Source organism: Sus scrofa, chromosome 9 (genome assembly GCF_000003025.6).
Source record: "Sus scrofa isolate TJ Tabasco breed Duroc chromosome 9, Sscrofa11.1, whole genome shotgun sequence".
Taxonomy (NCBI): domain Eukaryota; kingdom Metazoa; phylum Chordata; class Mammalia; order Artiodactyla; family Suidae; genus Sus; species Sus scrofa.
In genome coordinates, this window is record NC_010451.4 from 68,250,739 (window position 1) to 68,271,631 (window position 20,893).

Here is a 20,893-nt window from a genome sequence, read left to right on the forward strand (position 1 = left end):
GAATATGTAGCTGATTAATTTACAACAAAGGAGCCAAGAATACACAACAGAGAAAGGATGGTGTCTTCAATAATTGGTATTGGGAAGACCCATTAGCCATATGCAAAAGAATAAAAATGGACCCCTATTTTATACCGAACAAAAAAAAAATCAATTCAAAATGGATTAAAGACGTGCATGTAAGACCTGGAATTCATGAAACTTAAACCTAAGACCTGAAGCTAGGAAACACAGGGGATAATCTCCTTAATATTGGTCTAAGTGATAAGGATCCCCTTATCCTTAACATAGGGGATAATCTCCTGCATATAACCTGTAAAATTAATTCTCCCAACTCAGAGAACTGTGGTGAGACTGTGGATCCATGATGTAGGGAATGTAGGTAAAGGGCTTTTCCAGGGCCTTGGATTCCAATTTTATTTTATGGTAACTATTACAGAATTTTCTGCATCAAAGTTTAAAGTGTCTATTGAAATCCTTAGCCCTTATTCAGGATTCGTTTGCAAGTTATATGTAGAATTCTTGTGCCTCAGTTGAAGATTTGGGGGAAATTTTTTGAAGTGACAGTAAGTTCAGTGAGATGTGATTACCAAAATATGACAGAGTGTTCTCTTAGGCAACAATTTAGGACAACAGAGAAAAAAAAAATCCCTCTCTACTGTTTGTTTGCAAAACCATGCCTAAGCTGTATTTAATTCTCGGTATCATAGGTGCTGAGATACAGAAACACTACAGTGTGTTTTCAAATCAAGATGGTGAGGGGACCGGAAACCACGTCATGAGAGGCAGGCAGTAGAAAAAATTTTGCTGGGAAAGGAGAAAAACATCTCCATATAGCATCACATGGAAGATTCTTCATGTTTTACAGACCAGAATAAGGAAGGGGGTTCCACAAACACAGGTTCAATGAGATGTGGAAAGGTGTCCCCATCGTAGCTCAGCAGTAACAGACCAGACTAGTATCTATGAGGATGAGGGTTCAATCCCCAGCCTCACTCAGTGCAGTGAGCTGTGGTGCAGGTAGAAGATGAGGATTGGATCCTGCTTTGCTGTGCCTGTGGTGTAGGCCTGCAGCTGCAGCTCTAATTCCATCCCAGCCTGGGAACTTCCATATGCCACCAGTTCCACCCTACATTAAAAAATAAAAAAAAATAAAAAAATAAGATGTGGGAAAAGACTCTGCTCTGACAGGAGGAGATCCAGTCTACTTTATGACAGCCATGGGACCTGTGGGAAGTCATTTAAATTCTCCAAGCCAGAGCTGTCCAGCAGAACTTTTTGCAGTGATGGAAATGTTCTGTATTTCTGCTATATGACACAATAGCTACTAGTCACAGGTAGCATTTGAAATGTGGCTAATGTGATGGAGAAACTGACTTTTAAATTTTATTTGACTTTAATTACTTTTAAATAGCTCTGTGGGGCGGTTAGCTATAGTATTTGCAAGTTGCCGCTCTAATTAATTTCCTCCTGATGCGGAACCATATACTTAGCAAACTGACTAAGGTTCACATGACAGTATAGCTGACCGCCAAAAACTGTACCGTTCCGCACGTGTTAATTATGTCGATAATTATTTTATTATTGTTGTATCCTCAAGAGTTGCTAATACCTGGAATAAGCAGCCTGAGAAAGTTGAGTTCCTCAAGTCTGGTTTTCAAATACAGCTTTGAGGCAGGCAGATATTCAAGTACAAAAACATCCTGGAGTGTTGGGCTGAAATCAGCACGTTCTTCACTGCTTGCATAACCCTCTGGAGGTGCCTCTTCTGACTCCCCTCCCCACTCTCGCCCCTGGCTGATAAGGACCCTCCTCTCTGTATCACCAGAACACTTCACACCCTGCGTTGTACCAAATGGTATTAATAAATCTGACAGCAGAGGAGTCTCTTATACTTGTGCCCTTGACAACTGCCGTGCACATAGTAGGTCCTCAATCTATATTTGTTTAATGATTAACTTACAATGTACACTTGAGGGTAGGACTGCCTGATGATAATTTAAGCAACGACTAAATCTGCGGGAAATATTATTACAGTTCTTTGGGGACAAGTGGTTGAATCCAGGCTCCCGCATCGGCACATCTGGGCATCCTCCGTGGCCGGAGGCCTTGCTAGCGCTGCGCTCTCTCTCTTTTTTCCTTTTCCTCCCTCCGGTCCCCAGGCTGTAGATCGCCGGGTGGTCACGAGATCGCGCCGGTCCGCGCCGTCGTGCAGTGTGGCGAGCGCGGAGAGAGAACTACATTTCCCAGCTGACTCTCGTGCGCGCGCCCCTGGCCGCGCGCGGGGGGCGAGTGCAGCGGGCGCCCGCTCCCCGCCGAGCGCCTGTCGCCCGCCGGAGCCTCTGCCAGGGGATGCGGTGGGAGGCGCTAGGAACCACTTAGCTACCGCCAAACGCCCAATGCCGCACTCGCTCACTCCCCCCGCCAGCGGAAGCGCCCGCGGAGCACAATGCAGCACTGAGGCAACGCCGCGTTGGAGGTTGCAGCGCCGCGGCCGCCGCAGCACCAGCGGGACCGGGGAGGGGGCGGCCCGGGCGATCCGGGGGCGCGGGGCGCGGGATCCGGACGCAGCTGCCGGGGCATGAAGAGCTGAGCGTCTTGGGCGAGGCGGGCTGCGGCAGCACCATGCAGGCGGCGGCCGTGTCCGTGCCCTTCTTGCTGCTCTGCGCCCTGGGGACCTATCCCCGGGCACGCTGCGGCCAGGCAGGTAAGTTCGCCGCCCTCTGTGCCTCCGGGGCATACCATTTCCCTGGCATCTTTGCAGCCCTCAAGTACATTGTAAAGGGGCATCCCCATTTCCCGAGTACGCAGGGAGATTTTTTTATTTAGAAGGGTGGTGAGAAGTGAAGCAGAAATACAGCGTGGGAGCGCACGGATGCACTAGAAGCTTTAGGTCAATTGCCTGTTTCTCTTCTGAAGTAGAAGAGGAATGCGGAGGATGGGAGAGGGGTGCTCTGCTTCTGGGCCCGGATCCTGGATGCTCTCAGATGAGCTGGTCCAGGGCTCTGCGTCTGGTGTCTTTGCGTCCTTCCCAGATGGGGTCTGGAAAGGAGGGGGCGGTGGGATCTTCACACGGGAGACGTCGGACCGCAGGATGGACGAGTGTGGGTCAGGGTCATTTTTTTTCGCCTTTTCTCTCCAATCCCTCCTTTCCCCTTTCCTGCCTGGAGAAGACGCCTCGTTGACGGAGCTGGAGAGGAAGAACGAAAACCGATTCCTGGAGCGCCAGAGCATTGTGCCACTTCGGCTCATCTACCGCTCCGGCGGCCAAGACGAAACTGGGCACGACGCGCTGGACACCCGGGTGCGGGGCGACCCTGGCGGCGGGCAGGTGAGAGGCGCGGCCTGCGGGGTGGTCCTCAGCCCAGCCCCGCGCACCCCGAACCGGCATTTGCTCTCCGTTGCCCTGGAGATGCAGTGTCTTCAGTGAAACGAGTGCAGTTCTGATGCGAGTCATGCATGGCGCTCCCTGTGCAAAAAAGAAAAGAGGGTGTGTGTGTGTGTGTGTGTGTGTGTGTGTGTGTGTGTGTGTGGCAAAACCCCCAAGGAGCCACTGGCTGGGGGCTCTGCTCAGGAGGAGTTTGTGCAGGATGCTTGGTGCTGCGCAGTAACCTGAGCAAAGGGGCGGAGACCCCCTCACCTCTGCCAAGCAAAAGCCATGCATAGGCAAGATAGGATATAATATTTGAGTAGGATTTGCATCATCATGATTGTTGTTGTGGTTGTTGCTGTTTTAATTCTCAAAGAGAAGAGTTTATGTGATTTAAACCAACACTGGCACTGTAGGAAAACTGGAAACACTAGCCTAGACATCCCTAACTAAACTCAAACCTTAACGTTATAAACTGAACCACAAGGTTCTCACTCACTGCGAACATCTGAGGAGGAACCATTACCCTCCACCTTCCAGAAAAGATCTCCTCCCTCCCCCCTTTCTTCATTAGTAGTTGGTGTAATTAGAGCCCTGTTGTTTACTGGGCATTTATAACTTATGTTTCTTAAAAAAAATCTAAATACCATTTACTGAGATTTAGGTCAATATCACACATCACAGATGTGCCTGAAAATGATTTGAACTTACTGGTTAATTTAAGTACATATTTTGGGGCTGTAAACATTTTTTATATTTACATGGATCAACGTGGCAACCAGTTCACCCGCCTGTAAGTACATATTAAGATAGAACTTGTTCATGTAGTTGAAAATTTTGCACACTTCACTGAAGCAAAGGGAGGCTGAACCTTTTCACATGGGTAAATACATTGTTAATATCTTAAGGTGTATCTTGATGTGATAGCCGTAGTTATTTATCTGTAAATGTAAAATAAGCATAGAAAATACTACCTAAATCTGTATTTGTAGACGAGTACTTGGTTCTGTTAAAATTTTAATGTAAGAGAGAACCTAATGTAAAAGGGTCTAGTAATATCCATTGATTAGATTATTTTAGTGGAACATCTGATATGCCAAACTTGAATGAAGATCCTATCATTTGAATTAATGTCTGGTAAATATTTATTTTTACATTTATTTATATTCAAATTTTATTTATTTATTTGAGTTAATATTTGGACCTTTTCCTTTTTGACTTGTTTCCATAGTAAGACTGAAGACGCATAGGACATTGTTGTATTTTTCAATAAATTAGAATTATTTCTGTGGGGGAATATTCTCATACTCATTTACAACTTTTGATCATAAAAATTTCAAATATGCACAAAAATAGGTAGAGTATTGTAAGCAGAACTCCCAGCTTCAACAATTAGTAACTCATAGCCAGCCTTGTTTTATCTACATTCGACTTATTTTTTTCCTGTTCTGCATTATTTTGAAGCAAATCATATCATTTCATTCATAAAATATTTCACTAAGCACCTCTAAATCATAACGATTTTTAGAAAATGTAACAGTGATATTATCACAGCTAATATATATATGTATTAAAAATATATGTATGTTAAATATATTATATATAAATATATTAAATAAATGTACAAATATTATGTGTAATATTATTATATTGTATATTATATTAATACATATTTAATTTGTTAGATATTGGACCCAGATATTGCTTATAGACTACTGCAATTAGTTTATTTTTTGCTTTTTTTTTTTTTTTTTTTTTAGGGCCACACCTGAGGCATAAGGAGGTTCCAAGGCTAGGAGTCGAATTGGAGCTGTAGCCACTGGCCTACACCACAGCCACAGCAATGCCAGATCCAAGCCGTATTTGTGACCTACACCATAGCTCCTGGCATCACTGGATCCTTAACCCACTGAGTGAGGCCAAGGATTGAACCTGCCTCCTCATGGATCCTAGTCAGATTCATTTCTGCTGAGCCACAATGGGAACTCCAGTTTATTTTTTTGTTTAAGTCTCTTTCTGCATGGTTTCCCCACTCCAGTTCCTCCCTGTTTTCCATGCCGTTTATTCGTTGAAGATAAGGGGTCTTTCATCCAGGAGAGTCTTCCACAGTATGAGTTTTTGCTGTTATAGACAGTGCTTTAAAACAAATCACAAAGACTTTCTCAGAGAGGAAGAAAGTAGAGATGCGAAGGAGGAAAATGCAGTATTGAACCTAGAAACTCCCAGAGTCCCTGCTCTGTGCTTGGCGATGTCCTTGGGTACCTCTGCCTTTCTCTCTGTTGGCAAAAGGCCACCAATCTTGGACAACGGCCCCGTCTTCCATTTTCTCCCCACTTTTGGAAGACCACTTCTGTGGTTTTCTGGTTCAGAGGCCTCTCCACTTGGGGAGGAGATACTTGGGGCTTGTGCAGATTCCACCTTCTATAAGAATAAACTTCACCATTGAGAAGCATGACTTTGGCTTTTGGTGGGGTGTGAATGAATTGGTGGGATTTAGGTTAAGCAGGCTGAATAGATGATTCATTCAAGCCAGAAATGCAAGTGGAGGGACAGTCTTGTCATCAGAATAATTAGTACAAGTAATTATCTCAGTGCTTGGCACATGGTGAGGTACACGTAGTGTATGTGGTTGGATATCTGGATCACCTGGGGAGCTGTGGCAGTTTATCATCATCAGCCCCAGTTAGAGATCGCTGACTAGTAGGATTGAATCTGGCAGTCAGAGTTGTAAAGATGCCAGATGTCATAACATTTCCTGCAGTTAGGAAACTAAGGAGTGCTCCTGCATTTTGGCATTTCTAATTTCATTGAGAGCTGTCATTGAACCCAAAAAAGTAAGTTAGTTCTGTATGGACCCTGTTATTTCTTTGATGATTAAATAGATATAATTTATGGCATCTTAGCTACTCACAGATATTTTTAGCAACTGCCTTTTTACTTCAGAAATAAAATTAGGATGCTTTTCTCTCTCCCACAAAGGTATGCATTGATGGCTGATTTGTTTATTTAAAAGGCATTTATTTACTTGGGCTCATACTGTGTACCAATTTTTGTGCAAGCCCTGGGGATTTAGAGATAAAAGACCCAGTTCTGGCCTTTAAGGAGTTTACAGACAAGGGGGATGATGGATGACTAGAGAGGCTTATATATAATTTTCTGTCCTTATATATAATTTTCTGGAGTGATCACAGAGAGCCGTGGAAGCAGAGAAGACATAGCGCTTAACCCAGGTGAGCAGTCAGGGTGGGCTCTCAGGTGGAGGTGCTATCTGAGCTGTGTTTTGAGGCTGAGTAGGAGCTGGCCAGATTAAAAGGAGGGAGTGGGCATCTCAAAGAGAAGGGGCAGCAGTACATGGACATGTGGGAACCAGGACACATTTTTATTAACTGCTAATAGTTAGGATTTAAGGGACAGCTGTAACAAAACAGGAAGACAAAGAATAGATGCTGCAGCGCCTTCCTGACTTGCTGAGGAATTTGGACTTGTCCTGAAGGCCATTCAAGGATTTCAGTAAGGAGAGTTATTGACCAGATTCCTGTTGTGGGATGAGCCTAGTTGTTACAAATGAATAGGCTTAATTTCAAAGGCTGAGTGAATGTGGTTGTTCACTTGAATTCATTGTTAAATGCCAATTCTCCTCCTTAAGCTTCCTAAGAACTCAGTTACTTAGCTACTACTTAGTATAAATTAGTTAATGTTTATAAAGCATTTAGAACAGTGCTGCATGTATTGTAAGCACTATATGAACTTTTGTTAAATAATATTAACTTCCTCCAGCTGCTTGAGTACTATTTAGAAATTTTATGACATCACCTTAATGCAAAATGGTGCCCTAATTACCTGAACTTAACACATTACCAGAAGTCAGTTTCCAATTACTCGAATTTACATAACTAAGTGGAATCTTAACAGTTGTACAGATGGAAGAAACCTTACAGGTCATCTAACCTAATTCAAGAATCACTTTTCATCTGGTAAGATCAAGCCATTGACAGAGAGTAAGGAAACCAATGTAATGCTTAATGTTTCCCAGAAAGCTGACAAGGAATGTGATGGTATAAAACACTTAAATTTTACCCTTTTTTTCTCTTTTTATGGGCACACCTGTGGCATATGGAAGTTCCCTGGTTAGGGGTCAGATCAGAGCTGCAGCTGCAGCCTATGCCACAGGTACAGCAGCACCAGATCTGAGCAGCATCTGTGACCCATGCCACAGCTTACGACAACAATGGCTCCTAATCCAATGAGTGAGGCCAGGGATCCAACCCGCATCTCCTAATGGAGGCAATGTTGGGTGCTTAACCTTCTGAGGCACAATGGGAACTTCCTTAATTTTACTTTTAATGTGGCCTTCATTTCAGTTTTCATCCCTAAATGGAACAGAATGCTTATTTTTTGGAAAAAACTTTTCATTATTGTTCTGCGCAAATTCTGGCAATTTAGTGTGAAATGGTAAGTCTTATGAGTCCATATTATAAAATATTTCTTTACTATTTGGCTGGTTACTTGAATGATTGGCCCATACTGAAAGCTTATTGTGCCATAAAGTCCCAGAAATAGTAGTCAAAGAAATTATATTGATTGTGGGTAAACTTGCTAACCTTGAGATTGTTTCCTAGTCTGAGGTCATTTCGGTTCTTTTAAAATAGCCCTCTGAACAGGAATATTCCAAGTATTCAGTCTTTCTTCTGACTTTATATTATTTGTGCTGGAAAAAATTACATGTTTGCAGATAATAGGATAAAACATATGTTTAACTGGTTACCCATATGGGCAAGATATCACCTGCTGAGTCCAAAGGATGGTTTGATGTGATGATCACGTAATTGCTATTTTTAAGAATAAGCCCCTTAATGATTCCTCCTTTTTTTTGTTTGTTTGTTTTTTGTTTTTTTTTTGTAAGCCAAGCATGACGGATTTAGTCTAGCATCGAAGATGCTAGGGTTATTTGGTGGTTTATTTTGGTATGTGGTCATCCCGTGCATTTTTCAGTAGTTGGTTTTGCAGTCAGTGATTGCAGTTCTCTGCAAGTAGCAGAATTTCTTTTTGTCAGAGGTCTTTGTTGTCAGCGAATAAGACAGGCGATGTATTTTTCTGTCCCATTCTCTGGAAAGTGTTGAAAGCTTCTCAAGTGGTCATTAGTCAAGGACCAAGGATATAGTTCTACCATTTATTACAGTTTTGATAAGCAGTAATGAATGAGGAAAATGCAAGATGGTCATAGGATGGCAAGCAGTAGCGGTGCTCCATCCTTATGAGTATTTTTTTTTCAAATAAATATGCCTCAGCATGGATGAGCAGTGCTTAAAATTGGGTTGTTTCACATGGGAGCACTGAGTCAGCTTGTCTGTAAGTTGTTTGCAGTACTGCTCCCCTGGTAGAAAAGGGCTCCTAGGAATTACTGCTTTGGAAATTTGTTGCAAGGGTAGCACAAATATCTTTTCTCCTTAATGTGTGTTTGTTAAATCTAAGTAGCTCAATATCGATAAAGTTTTGCCATCCATCAAAACTTTGTTCTGGTGCTATAAAAGGAAAGGAGACATTTCCCTGCACATTTTTATTCCTCTGCCAACCTTCTCTTACAATTAAATACTTAAAAGAAAATAAAAGTTAGGATAGTAGGCGTTTTCCTTATGTCTTGTTTTTAGTCTTTGAGAGCACAACTGCATGTATTTCTTTGGGGGCACCTTTGGAATTCTGCCCAGTGGTTTAACCAGGCACAGAACAACGTCATCTTTCATCGCTTCTTCACAGCTACACATGGAAAACTGTGAATGACTCTAAGAGCTAATGGGATGACAAAAATTGTCCTTTTTTGTGTTTCCTTTCTCTTAGTTTAAAGAATTTCAAGAGTTTGGTCATTTTTAATGATTAAAGCCCCTTCTAAAAGACCATGGAGGGAGGCCTGCTTTCTTGTCATGCAGCGTTAGTGGTAATCTCTAATCCCAGATAAGGGCCACATGTTTCATGAAGGATTATGGATAAACGCCAAAGGGGAAAAGGATGATATTAAAAAGAGTGGGGGAGAGTGAAAGGAGCGGGAAAAATTTTGAGGAGAATAACAAGAAGGAGGAAGCGGAAAGAAATCAGGAAAAGAGAGAAGTAGTAGTGTTGTCAGAGTATATACTAGAATATTTAATAAATGGTTACTTTGCATATGCTGAATGGTTTTCTGAGTAATTTTGACCTACAAAAGCATATCAATGCATCCTCACAAGAGTCGTGTGACAGGTAATACTTATCAGCTGCAAAATCACAAAGCTGGTAGGTAGCTAAGAGGGTATTTGAACCCAGGCACTTCAGCTCCACTGCACTGCTTATGTGCATGAGTGCTCTGCTAAACTGGCCTTCGTGCAGGAGGCCACCAGCATTACCCTGGATGTCATTCCCCTTGTACTGGGCTCAAAGACTTCTCACATCTGCCCCATTGGAATTATGTATTTCTAGCAGCACTTGAAAATAGTTTAAAAAGTTGTATAGTACTGAGGAAACACAGTAGAATGCTTCATTTTTACTACCTTGAGAATGAGAATGGAATGTGTAAAGACATTGACATTCAAAAGGTGAAAAGCACCTCTTGGAGGATGTGTGTTTCATTTTGGAACTGAATGTGTACACTGTTAATAGTCTTTCTTTGTAAATCAAAGATTTTTGAATCCAGTACCCAAATTAGTCAGTACCCAAATTATATATGCCTATCTGTGCTCTAAGCTTCATAATCCCTATTGGTGTACTCTTTTCAGGCAAAAAGATACAAAATATCTTTTGTGTCTTCATAGAACAAGTAGCTCCAGATCCCAAATGTCAAAGCATTCAGATCAAAGAGATACTAATACGTAATCAATAATAACCAAAGGATAGCGTCTGTGAACATCTACTAGCTGGATGTGTTTACTTTGGAAATAAAAGCATTAGAAAGCAAATATTTAGGGAAAGAGTTGAAAAATAAGAATTAGTATTTGCCGAACATCTGCCATGTGTCAAGCATTGTGCTGAGTGATTTACAAAATTATCTCTTGTCATGGGGTGAATATTATTATGCCCATTTTATAGATGAGGAAATTGACATTTAAGGATGCTAATTAACCAGCCCAAGATCATACAAAATGATAAGTAGTAGAACTGGGATAAGAAATCTCAAAGAAAATGTTAGAGATCCATGTAGAATAAGCCTCTTGTGATATTTGCTTCTTATTTAACATGCAGTTATGCATTCATCTGTGTGCTGGAACAAACCTAACATTTTTTTTTACAACTCTTGGTCCTGCCCTGGTCTCCTCCCTCACTCATTTGATCAGTTTATAAAGATGAATTGATGTCATCATTAGCACTTGTTATATATCTTCATTTCTGGAAATGGGTATAATTTCTACTTTGACCTCAGATGTTCTTTTAACCACATGGAAATGTCTGCATCTGCATCTACATGGCTGCAGAGAATGTCTGCACTCTGAGTTCTTGTTGAAATTTAATGTGCCGGAAATTCACTCAACAGAAACTTTTGTCAAGGATCATCGTATGTTCCTCCGTAGTGCACTGGCCTCCCCTCCAGAGATTCTGCAACAGGAGTCTTTTTGAAAGTCTCTCCAGGGGATTTCAGTTGGCACCCAGGGTTGAAGCATTCTTTGTATTCTTAAGGTTTAAGACAGTTTTCTCTTAAATCTCCTTGGATTCCAGTTAGTCAGAAGGGAGTTTAGTAGCTGAATTGGTATCACTCTTCTCAGTCACTTCCCTACCCTCTTCAACCAGCTACCAGGCTTTTTCTAAAGGATCGTTTGAAGGACATTGTAAGATTATATTCCTGAGAAACCGGTTCCAGTGTTCTTTGACGTCTTGGAGAACATTATGCATGGTGTCTTCTTAGGACCAAGAGGAGAGATTCATCATGTGACTGTTCTGTTCCTTGACCTGGAAGCCGGAAGTTTGGAGGCAAATCGTGCCCTTCTCTGAAAAGGAAGTCCCAGCCTGAGTTTCTGTAGGAGTTTCCTTCCTATCTCATTATCATCTTCCTTCTCATCATCCCCATTTCAATGAAGAAGTCATCTATCCGGAATCTCTCTTGCTTTGTAATTTACTAGTCTGGGGAGTCACATCTGTGCACATTCGCACTTGCATGTTAGATTTAGATTAAAATAAACATTCAGGCTTAAAAACAAATTCTCCAGAAGTTTCCTCTGTCCACTTTCCTAAAGTAGTCTCATTCCACTCCCCTCCTTGTCACCATTACTCTTTTTCCTTTCTAATACTTGACATTCTTTTTAATGGTTGACTTGTGTATTGTCTTTTTTCAGTATGTCATCATTAGACTGTAAGCTACATGAGAATAGTGATCTTGTCTATCACACACATCTCCACTGCCTAGAGGGGTACCTGGCACAGAGTCAGTGTTTAATAAATATTTATTGAACTAATGAGTTTTCCCTCTCCCCTTGCCCTGGTTCCTCATCTCCTTAAAAATTTTATTTTATCTTGTTATTGTCCACATAAGACAACCCTGAAATCAAAACTGGGTTCCAGATGAATAAATGCATGAGTACTTTTAGTCTTTTCGGATACTGAATTTATAGTCCCTTTGTTAATTACCATTATTGACACATAAGTAGAATTCAATATGCTATATTTAAAAAATATAAAAGACATTTTATAGGGAGTCTTATGGTGGCTCAGTGGGATGGGGTCTGGTGTTGTCACTGATGTAACTCAAGTCACTGCTGTGGTGAAGATTCAATTCATGTCCCTGGAACTTCTATAGGCTACAGGTGTGGCATAAATAGAATAATAAAGTGAAATAATTGTATAGAAACACTGATTTTAAATTTCTAGTGTCCTTTACTTTTGATTATACCTTTTTAGTTGCTTTTAAGACAGAAATCTGTTTTCCCCAGAGCAGAATATTATATGTAACTTGATTTTGAAAATAGCATTTAATAGGTTGTACCATGATCTAGAAACATCAGCAACTCTAAAGCTGGAAAGAGAAGGAGTAAGGAAATTAATCCACTCCACCCCCACAGTGTATTTGTTGTTTGTATTGAAGAGATTTTTCAGAATCATAGTCATCGTAAGCGTAAATCAACACTTCTCCTTTTTAAAAATTAATTTTGGATCAGGGAATTTTAGCAGTTAGGGATAGTTGTCCTTTTGCTACTTTATTTTTGTCCCAAGTAAAGAACATTAGATAACATCTTCGAAGATGGGAAATTGATGGTACTTTCCTGAAGCTAGGCCTCAAGAAATCATATTTCACAAGTCGTTTTAAAATGTTCTACCCAAGGCAGTAGAGCTGATTGGCAGTTTTCTTAGACCACTTATTCTGCTTGGCATGGACTCATGTCATTAGCTTTTATCTCTGGTTGGTCAATTTCTGTTCTTATGTACCTTTTTTTTTTTTCAGTTTGCCTTTTTTTTTGGTTTTATTTTTTATTTTCTATTACTCAATGAATTTTATTACATTTATAGTTGGACAACAATCATCACAACCAAATTTTATAGCATTTCCATCCCAAACCCCCCACCGCCTTTAAGCAGGCTTTTTGGGGAGAAACTGCTGTCATTTCCTCCACTCGTGTGGTCAGGATGCTGGGTCTGGCTGGTACACATCATTGGCTGCTCAAAGTCAGAACTCAGGCTTTGCTTTCAGGGATTCTCTTTCTTTGGATTAGACACCAAGACGCTGCAGAGAGAGCTGCCACTTCACAGACCTGGTGTCTTTGAGATCCCTAGTGGGTTTTCCATGCCTTTGGGATAGGCTGTCAGTGTCTGAACCTAGCTGTGGATCCATAGCAGTCAAGGTTATGCAGGGTGGTATGAATCCAAAGTAGGCTGGAGGGGAGTTCCTGTCGTGGTGCAGTGGTTAACGAATCCAACTAGGAACCATGAGGTTGTGGGTTTGATCCCTGACCTCGCTCAGTGGGTTAAGGATCCGGCGTTACCGTGAGCTATGGTGAAGGTTGCAGACTCGGCCTGGATCCCGAGTAGCCCTAGAAAAGGCAAAAAGACAAAACAAAACAAAATAGAGTAGGCTGGAGTAGGAGCAGTGGGCCGAAGAGTGGTCCTGGGTTATCAGAACATAGGCCAGAGCAGGCTGTGCTTAAAGGGTAGTGGAAGGTGAGGCTCAGGCAAGCAGATCAGTTTCAGAGAGAAGATACTGGGTCCACTGTACTGGCTCAGTTTAGCATCCTCCATGCTCAACTGCACAACTAGAGAGAGTGACCTGAAAAAGTCAGGCATTTGCTGAGGTGTTTTTTGTTGTTATTTTTTATAGCTGCACCCGCGGCATATGGAAGTTCCCAGGCTAGGGGTCAAATTGGCGCTCTAGCAGCCAGCCTATGCCACAGCCACAGCAATGCGGGATCCCAGCCGTGTCTGCAACCTACAGCACAGCTCGCGGCAGCGCTGGATCCTTTACCCACTGAGTGGGGCCAGGGATCAAACCCATGTCCTCATGGATACTAGTCAGGTTCATTATATGCTAAGCCTCAATGGGAACTCCCATAGGTCTTTTGTTTTTAAAGGAACCTTGTATTTTTCAGCAAGACTAGTTCTGATGGCCCTTGGGGTTGTTTCCATGCCCCCATGAGCTTTAAGTGTTTGGTTCAGAGGGAAGAATCATTTTCTCCTCCTTCTCCCTCTCCCCCGTTCCTTCTCTTCCTCCTCTTTTTCTCTTTCTTTCCCTTCTCCTCTTCCTCCTTCTTCTTCCTATTCTTATTCCTCTTTATGCCTGTTCCTCTTCCTTCCTTCCTCCTTCTCCATCTTATTCTTCATTGGTCTTATCTAAGGGTCTGCAGGCTAGTGTGTTGAAGGACTTGCATACAGAGAGTCGGGACCCTGAGGCTTATTGCCAGGAATCAATGTTTATTTGTGCCGGCACTGGCTCAGCAGATTCACATCCAAAGGCTGAGCCCTGGAGCACAGCAGGGCACAGCCTTTATATACCTTTATTAGTTTCCCTTTTACCTTTTGGCCCCTTTGTCTTCCTTATAGGGTAACATGCATTTGATTGGATGGGCTATGCTACAGAGTTACGCATGCGCACAGAGATGCTGATTATGCCCTGTTGCCTTCCCTTTGTTCTGGGAGGGTCCTTACTACAAGTGGAAGGGGGCTTTAAGGAACCCACTCTTCCCTTCATTAATATAGTTGAGACTGTAGACCCTGAGCCTCTGCTGGGTTAGGAGATGACATTTATATAGATTGATTTCCAAACTCCTGAGAGTTCATGCTCGGAAAAATCATACTTATTTTGTGCAAAACGAGCAACAGGCTCACTTGATGTGGCAGGAACTACACGTTAAGTAAATGTGTGTTAATAACCGAATCCTTGTAAGTGGGAGTTTGGAAAATTTGTTCTTATTGAGATGGATAATTTTGGTGTCAGTCTCCATCTGCTATAAATAGTGGGGTTATTTTCAGGATGAGTTTGGTATTACCTGAAGTTAGCAATAGTCAGGAGTCTTTGATGTGCTTTTCAAGAAAACTTTAGGAAAGTGTTTAATAATAGGAATGGGAATTTTTTTTTTTTTTTTTTTTTTTTTTTTTGCAGATGCATTTACAAATTTACCACTGTGCCAAATGACCAAGCCATCATGCCTTAGGAAGAGTTTTATTGACTATGGTAGAAACTTGGACATCAATGAGGATAATAGAAGTTTTGATTCAGGATTGCAAAATTATTCTTATTTTTTATGAACTTATACAGTATAGTTGGTTTAGCTATAAATAGTACATTGCTTTTTTCTCAAACTTACTTCCTCATAAAAGTACCTTAAAGCTTGGGCAGATATTGATTGATAAGAAGGTGGGCAAAATTCAAGTCATGTTCCTTGCTGTCACCAAAAGTGAAGCCGTATCTGAACTGGATGAGTGACTAGAGATGAGGCTCTTTCAAACCATGGTGTGTAGCAACTTTTGTTGGTTCTGAGCATACTTCAAGGTAAAAACAAGGAGAAAATATTGGTGCTGAGATATTCTGAATTCTAATTTAATTTGATTTCTAAGTTTAGCCCAATGTCCTTAGAGTTCTTAATGATCTTGCATAGACAGTGTTCTCTCATAATTAATGAAAGGAAAGTGCTATTAATTCATAACGTAACCAATTTAATGTGAAATCTACTTGAGGTCATTGATTAATGAGTTGTTTAGGTCATTTCTTAAGTGTTCTGACTGTGAAATCAGCAAGTTTGCAATTATCCTGAGGGTGATGGGGTAAGAATTATTTAAATTTAATTGTTGGGGGAAATACGGCAGGAAGGCTTGCATCCTCGTCTCCATTTTTGTTTCTTCCCAGCATTGAGCTCAGAGATTTGTACCTAGCAAGTGCTAATAAACAAGCAAATGAGAACTGGGTGACATTATTGATGCCATGACTCAGAGAGCCCCAGTCCATTCTTATGCTCCCAGACCCCCGTGTTAGATCAGGTCTTTCCTGGTCAATGATTTCTTTTCTTCTCTCTCACCTCTTTCTTTTCTCCTCTGCCAGCGCAGGCTCTGTCGCCTTCCCATTGCCTCTCTCCATTTGCCATTTTCCCATGAATACATAGCCTTGCTCTCTCCACTTTCCCTGTGACCCTTATTTTATTTTGTATTTTTTCCCCTACTCTCTTTCTGTCAAGTGCCTCTTTTTCTCTTAGCAACTAAAGTAAGAACAAGTCTCTGAAGAGTTATTTATATTCAGTGTTGGGAACCATCCGTGTTACCCCGTTTGCTGGACTGACTTATTTTGGGATTTGCGAAGTGTGTTATAAATTCAGCAAGCTTTTAACTCTACTTACCTTTAAACCTGTTTTTAGGTGCTTTTTCTTTTTTGCGTTTGTTTCTTTTGTTCCCCTTAAGTTGTCTTTCACTCATTCCCTTCTCTGGGTGTGGGTTGCAGTGAGTGTCACTTCTGCTCTTTGCTGTTGGAATAATTGTCTTCCGAAGATCTTTCTCCTTGTTCTCACTGCTCATAATCCTCTGGATTTAAATTGAGTTATGTGCTCAGTTCACCCTCCACAGTGGCTGAGCCTCTTACTTCTCACTTCCCAAGTGATCTCCTCCTCCATAGCTGCAGGATTCAGACTCAGCATCGAGGAATGACGAGGCACTTTTTACAGGTATACTGACAGTTCAGCTGGCCTTGCAGGCTTGCGATGACATTGCTTCTGTGTGGTTGTATGTGTTCGTGTGTGTGTGTGTGTGTGTTTGTGTGTGTGTGTGTGTATTGGTACAGGGGTATTGGAGCACTGACCACTTGGATGTATAAATAGAAGGTGTCCCCATGAGATGGACACTAATGTTGGGCTGGAACTCTGTCATTCGCATTCATCATTGTGAGTTCACTGCTTCACACTGTGCCTGGTGCATAATCAGTGCTCAGCAGATATCTCTGGCCTGCCTTTCCTCCAACTTTCAGTCTCTACGATGCAGAAACAAAGTCTGTGACCGTTGTATTACTGACTTTAGGTACTTTTGATGTATTTCCAATCATCACAGTATTTCTTTCCTCTGGATTGCCAAAACCTTTTGTTGGGATGGGTGTCAGAGGGGGCATGGGCCTCCTTCCATGTTTATGCCTTATCTCTGCCCTCTTTCTTCCTCTTCCTTTTGTGTTCGTTCTCGCCGGCCCAGCCAAGCTATCCTGGATGTAAAGGGTCCTGTGAAGATCCCTTCCCTGTGAGCACCTGGACTGGGGAACTGTCCCTCTTGCTTCCAGTGTGAGATGGGTTTATTAGGAAAGTCAGGGCCATGAGTTAAAGGAGAGAAAAGGTTGAGAAGGTGGCGGGAACTCCCACAGTGACTGGCACGCTGATAACTCTCCCACATAAAGCCACCTTGCTGTCTCGAGGCTGCTCTAATCACTGTGACAAAGTCAGTCCCGTCAGTTTAGAGTCTCCATGTCTCCCAACAAACATAAATCCAAGCTATTTAACCTCTGCATGTGACTTTATCAGACTTTGCCATTTGCTGCCTGGAGCCACGTTTTCTTTAAGACACTGATGTCTGTCTTCTGGAAAAGTGACATATAGGATTTTTGATAGTTCTGAGCGCATGTGACATATTCAGACTATAGTATTTGTTCTTAAAGTTTTGATTTTTTTTTTTTGAAACAAGGACATCTTTTTTTTTTCTTCCTCCCTGTAGCTTTCTTATCAAATATTTTTTTTTTTTTTTTCTCAGTGTTCACTTTCCTATTACTGGCTAACAGGTTAAAATAAAATATTTATTTTTAAACTTTCCTAGGCAGTAGATACTAGCCTTATAGCACTATGACTCCATGAACCCTCCATGCTCTAAAAGATCTGCATATTTGATTTAAATCAGAAAAGACTCTGCTAGAGAACAGCCACTTGGTGTAAATAGAGACCCTAGGGAGGGATGGCACCCCAAGCTGTTTCCAAACAGTAGTATCTTAGTGTGAATGAAAGATTGATCAGCAAGTAGGTTTATGATCAGAAAAGAAAGTCAGGGCTTGTGTCAGGGAAGGGGCCCCCATCAAAATGTTAAGATCAGGTAGCTGGCCCACAAAAATGAACTCAGTTTTCATGACTTCAGCTGATTGAGTATAATCTCAGGAACAACATATTCATATTTTAATTACATTGATAAGAGCCTTATTGAAATACAGTCTGCATACCATAGAATTCACCCAAATTTTTTTTTTCTTTTTTAGGGCCGCTCCTGCAGCATATGGAGGTTCCCAGGCTAGGGGTCTAATCAGAGCTAGGGCTGCCAGCCTAGCCACTGCCCCAGCAACGCCAGATCTGAGCCGCGTCTGCGACTTACATCACAGCTCATGGCAATGCCAGATCCTTAACCCACTGAGTGAGGCCAGGGGTCGAACCTGTAACCTTATGGTTCCTAGTTGGATTTGTTTCTGCTGTGCCACGACAGGAACTCCAGAATTCATCTATTTAAGAACAGTGTACAATTCAAAGTTTCTTGGTATTTTCAGACAGTTATGCAGCATCACAGCAGTCAATTTCAAACATTTTCATCACCTCAAAGGGCAACCTCAGGCACATTTCCCAGACTTGCTCCTGCCCTGCCTGTCCCCACCCCCAGCCTGAGGCAACCACAGATCTACTTTCTGTCTTTATAGCTTTGCCTAGTCTAGTCATTTCATATAAACAGATTTATATACTATGTAGTCTTTTGTGACTAGCATTTTTTACTTCCCATAATGTTTTCAAGGTTTGACCTCATTCCTTTTTATGGATGAATGATACTCCATTATTTATCTCTTCATTTCGATGGATATTTGGGTTGTTACCACTTTGGGGAAATAATGCATAATGTCATTATGAACATTTGTGTAAAAGTTCTCATATGAACGAGTGAAAACACACACATACACAGGTGTGTCATGAAACCATACTTATCTTTCACACATGCAGTATATGCTTTTCATTCTACTCTGTTCTTGGTCAGGATCTGACCCATAGTTTTAAAAACCATCCTACAGGATTCATGTCAGGAGAGCATAGTGCCTGTGAGGCAGCTCTGGCTGAAGTTTTAGAAGATCGAGTTTTGTGCTTCCAGCCATGAATTTTTGTTTCTTGTAGTTTTCCTGGCAACAGTATTAGAGGCATCTCTTACGGCCGTGTTACTCATCCCTGAGCTGTTATGTGGTCTCAGTGAAATCAGGCAGGTGAAGGTGCCTGTGAAAATTTCTTTGAGATAGTTTTTGTTACTTAAAAAAATTTTTTAAAAGCCTTCATTCTGAGATAGTTTAAGGATACAAAAAAGTTGATAGAATAATGTGATAGACACTCTTGTACTTGTCACCCAGAGTCAAAAACATTTTTTATTTTATTTATTGCACAGCTCACGGCAAACGCCAGATCCTTAATCCAATGAGCAAGGCCAGGGATTGAACCGGCATCCTCACGGATGCTAGTCAGATTGTTTCCGCTGAGCCACAATGGAACTCCAGCATACTGTTTTTTTTGTCTTTTTTTTTTTTTTTTTTTGCCTTTTCTAGGGCTGCTCTTGCGGCATATGGAGGTTCCCAGGCTAGGGGTCCAATCAGAGGTGTAGCTCCCGGCCTACGCCAGAGCCACAGCAACATGGGATCCGAGCCGCGTTTGCGACCTACACCACAGCTCACGGCAATGCCAGGTCCTTAACCCACTGAGCAAGGGCAGGGATCGAACCCCCAACCTCATGGTTCCTAGTCGGATACGTTAACCACTGCGCCACGACGGGAACTCCTGTTTTTTAAGAAATAAACATTATAGATGTAGTTGGTGCTCTCTGTCCTTCTATTTCCCCTTCCTTCCCAGAGGAAATGATCTTGCAGTTGGTAGACATCTTTCCTGGCTTTGTTTTCATACTTTTACTCTTGAAACATTGATCCATAAACAATATGTACGTTACTATCTTGTGTGTGTTTTTTAAATGTATGTATTTGGTATCATACATATCTTTTTTCCCACTTTTCAACATTAATTTTCAATCTCTTATGGTGCTACAGGTAAAATAATTGAATTCCCTCCTTTTTGTTGCCATCTGGCTTTCCATTTTATAAACCTGCCCTCATTTATGTATTTATTTTCCTGTTTATGGCATTATAGATTGTTCCTGATTTTTCTGCTGCTGTTAAGCAGTGTATACCATTGACGCATGCGTGTGTGTGTGTGTGTGTGTGTGTGTGTGTGTGTGTGTGTTTCTGCGGGGCATATATTTAGAAGTGAAATTTTTGATTCTCAGGGTTTGTCCCTTCTTAACTTCCCCACATATTGCCAAATCACACAAGAATATACTCACACTCTCCTAGCAGAGGCATGAGAATTTCCATGTATCCCCATCTTTATTATACTTTGGAATCATAAAACTTTGACATTTCTGACAAGATTATGGGTGTGAAATAGTGTCCAATTACTTTGCTTTCCATTTCCCTGATGACTAATAGAGATTTGGTGATCTCTATTTCTTCCTTTGAATGGCCTAATCATATACTTTCCCCATATTTCAAGTGTCTTTTTCTAAATTGATTTACAGGCATTTTCAGTACGTTATGGGTTCTTTCCTATTATTGGTTATCTCTGTTGCAAAGACTTTAAAAACCTGTGGCTTATCTATTTATCCTCAAAGTATCTTTTGCTGTAACAGATTAAAATTTTTCTTCTTGATGTTATCCGTATCCATTCTTTTCTTCGTGCTTCTTTGTGTTTGTATATTACTATATTACTACTGTAGTTTTGTTTATTTATTTAAACTTTAAAATTATCGGAGTTCCTGTCATGGCTCAGTGGTTAATGAATCCGACTAGGAACCATGAAGTTGTGGGTTCAATCCCTGGCCTCACTCCATGGGTTAAGGATCCGGCATTGCCGTGAGCTGTGGTGTAGGTTGTAGACATGGCTCGGATCCTGCATTGCTGTGGCTGTGGTGTAGGCTGGCAGCTACAGCTCAGATTGGACCCCTAGCCTGGGAACCTCCATATGCCGCAGGAGCGGCCCAAGAAATGACAAAAAGACAATAATAAATAAGTAAATACAATTACCTTGATTTACAATGTTCTGTCAATTTCTACTATACAGCAAA

At 41.5% G+C, this 20,893-nt stretch overlaps 1 protein-coding gene across 23 annotated transcripts in view; it reads left to right on the forward strand.

Annotated features, from left to right (window-relative positions):
* The window catches only part of ADAM22 (ADAM metallopeptidase domain 22), a 237,305-nt gene continuing 218,696 nt past the window's right edge, over positions 2,285 to 20,893 (forward strand). For 9 of the 23 annotated variants that reach the window (XM_021063341.1, XM_021063343.1, XM_021063342.1 and 6 more), the window contains exons 1-2: positions 2,286 to 2,707; positions 3,171 to 3,331. In XM_021063341.1, coding sequence (XP_020919000.1) covers positions 2,626 to 2,707; positions 3,171 to 3,331 — 243 coding nt within the window. In that variant the 5' untranslated portion in view covers positions 2,286 to 2,625. Of the gene's footprint in view, positions 2,708 to 3,170; positions 3,332 to 16,425; positions 16,462 to 20,893 lie in introns of those variants that run through there. The other 14 variants (XM_021063350.1, XM_003130119.5, XM_003130121.5 and 11 more) reach the window with 8 other exon arrangements.